At 39.0% G+C, this 1,621-nt stretch overlaps 1 protein-coding gene across 2 annotated transcripts in view; it reads left to right on the top strand.

Annotated features, from left to right (window-relative positions):
- Positions 1-1,314, top strand: part of LOC118736779 (acyl-CoA Delta(11) desaturase) — a 112,762-nt gene extending 111,448 nt beyond the window's left edge. For both annotated transcript variants that reach the window (XM_036466808.1, XM_036466807.1), the window contains exons 4-5: positions 383-588; positions 705-1,314. In XM_036466808.1, the coding sequence (XP_036322701.1) occupies positions 383-588; positions 705-1,206 (708 nt within the window). In that variant the 3' untranslated portion in view covers positions 1,207-1,314. The remainder of the gene's footprint in view (positions 1-382; positions 589-704) is intronic.
- Positions 1,315-1,621: the final 307 nt, after the last annotated feature.

Here is a 1,621-nt window from a genome sequence, read left to right as displayed (position 1 = left end):
ATTTTAAGACAAGCACACAGGCCTACATAATTAGCAAGTTTGGTAGGTACCTATTTGGTATGTACAAAATTCGCTAAAAAAACATTATACAAAAGTCCATCACGTAAATTTTCCGAGAAAGCATCAAATGGCAGAAAATGGGGCATTTTTGCCTAACAAGAGTGTGACATATTAAGAGAGGAACACAAAATTTTGTCACCGTTTGCTCTTATTTTAAAATCGAACACGAAAAGAAAATGGCAATCAAAATGCGAAATTTTTTGATAGAAACGAAAACACCATTCGATTCGTCCGAAACTACATAGACATTCTTATTTTCATTTCACGATAAACTTTTTATAAATTTATCAATATTTGATCAAATATTTACCAACATCTTCAGGGTCCCATTTATGGTTGGGTACAAGCACATCGTCTGCACCATCAAAAATTTCGCCACGAAGATGATCCCTTTTACAGCGCACACAATTTCTTGGCCGCCCAAGTACACGCTCAAATCATGAGCTACACACCAGAGCAACAACAGTTGCTGAACGATGTTGACATGTCGGACATCAAGCAGGATAAAGTCGTCATGTTTCAAAAGAAGTAAGGTTATATTTAGCAACACACATGCATACATATATGTAGTATATGTATACATATTGCCGGTATGCACACATTCTTAAATTTGTATATCGCTTCTATCTCTGATTCCTTTCCAGGTATTATTGGATACTATACTTTTTCCTGCATGTTTTACTGCCAGTCAATGCCCCACTAGAGTATTGGGGTGACTCCATGGCTGCAGCCACATTTGTAACTTTTTCGCTGCGATACCTCATAGTACTGAATGTTTGTTGGCTCATCAACTCGGCCCATTTCATTTGGGGCTTAGACAAAAACTTTAAACCGTCCGATTCGAATAGTGTATTCTTTATTACAAAAAGCTACTGGCCTCAATATCATTACCTTTTGCCCAACGACTATCAGAGCGGTGAATTCGGTGATTATGGAACGGATTTTACCACTGCAATGATTCGGGTATTTGCAGCACTGGATATGGCAACTGATTTACGCACAATCAGCTCTGTGGCAGTGCGTAAGGGACTCACCACCGCAGTAGAAACTGGTCGCCCCATTGTGGAGTGTATCCAAGAGCAGGCAACAGAGGAGATAAATGCAATGCCAAAGAATCACTATCTAAACCGGGATCGATTTATGTAGAAGATAAATATTTATCTATATACGATAGACGCTTAACGTTAATTCTAGATTGAATTGTACTCACATATCTAGCATTAATATTTCACAATACACCCGATAAAGTGCATCTCAGGCATTTCCAAAAACAAAAAAAACATTCCTTCTGGATTTTCATTTAAAAAATTCGTTCGAACAGGTGTCATCCAGGGTTTTAAGCAGAGACTAATTGGCCTGAAGTTTCTGAAGCTGTGAGAGATGTGAGAACTTTTGATGGCTTTCGGTATAAACGCCATCGTGACCACTCTTGGAGAGTGGAGCCAGACAACGATACGACACCACTAAAATCTTGAGCAATTCGGCAGCGTCTGTGATCGCTGATTCGAAGGGCCCGAAATAGTGTATTTCCCAAACAAGAAAATGCTTGCCTGAAAATTGG

The sequence above is a fragment of the Rhagoletis pomonella genome, unplaced genomic scaffold, assembly GCF_013731165.1.
Source record: "Rhagoletis pomonella isolate Grant_MI unplaced genomic scaffold, Rhpom_1.0 Rhpom_scaffold_00004, whole genome shotgun sequence".
In the NCBI taxonomy this organism is placed as follows: domain Eukaryota; kingdom Metazoa; phylum Arthropoda; class Insecta; order Diptera; family Tephritidae; genus Rhagoletis; species Rhagoletis pomonella.
Note: the sequence above shows the minus strand (reverse complement) of the source record. Positions and strands in the feature narration are given on the sequence as shown.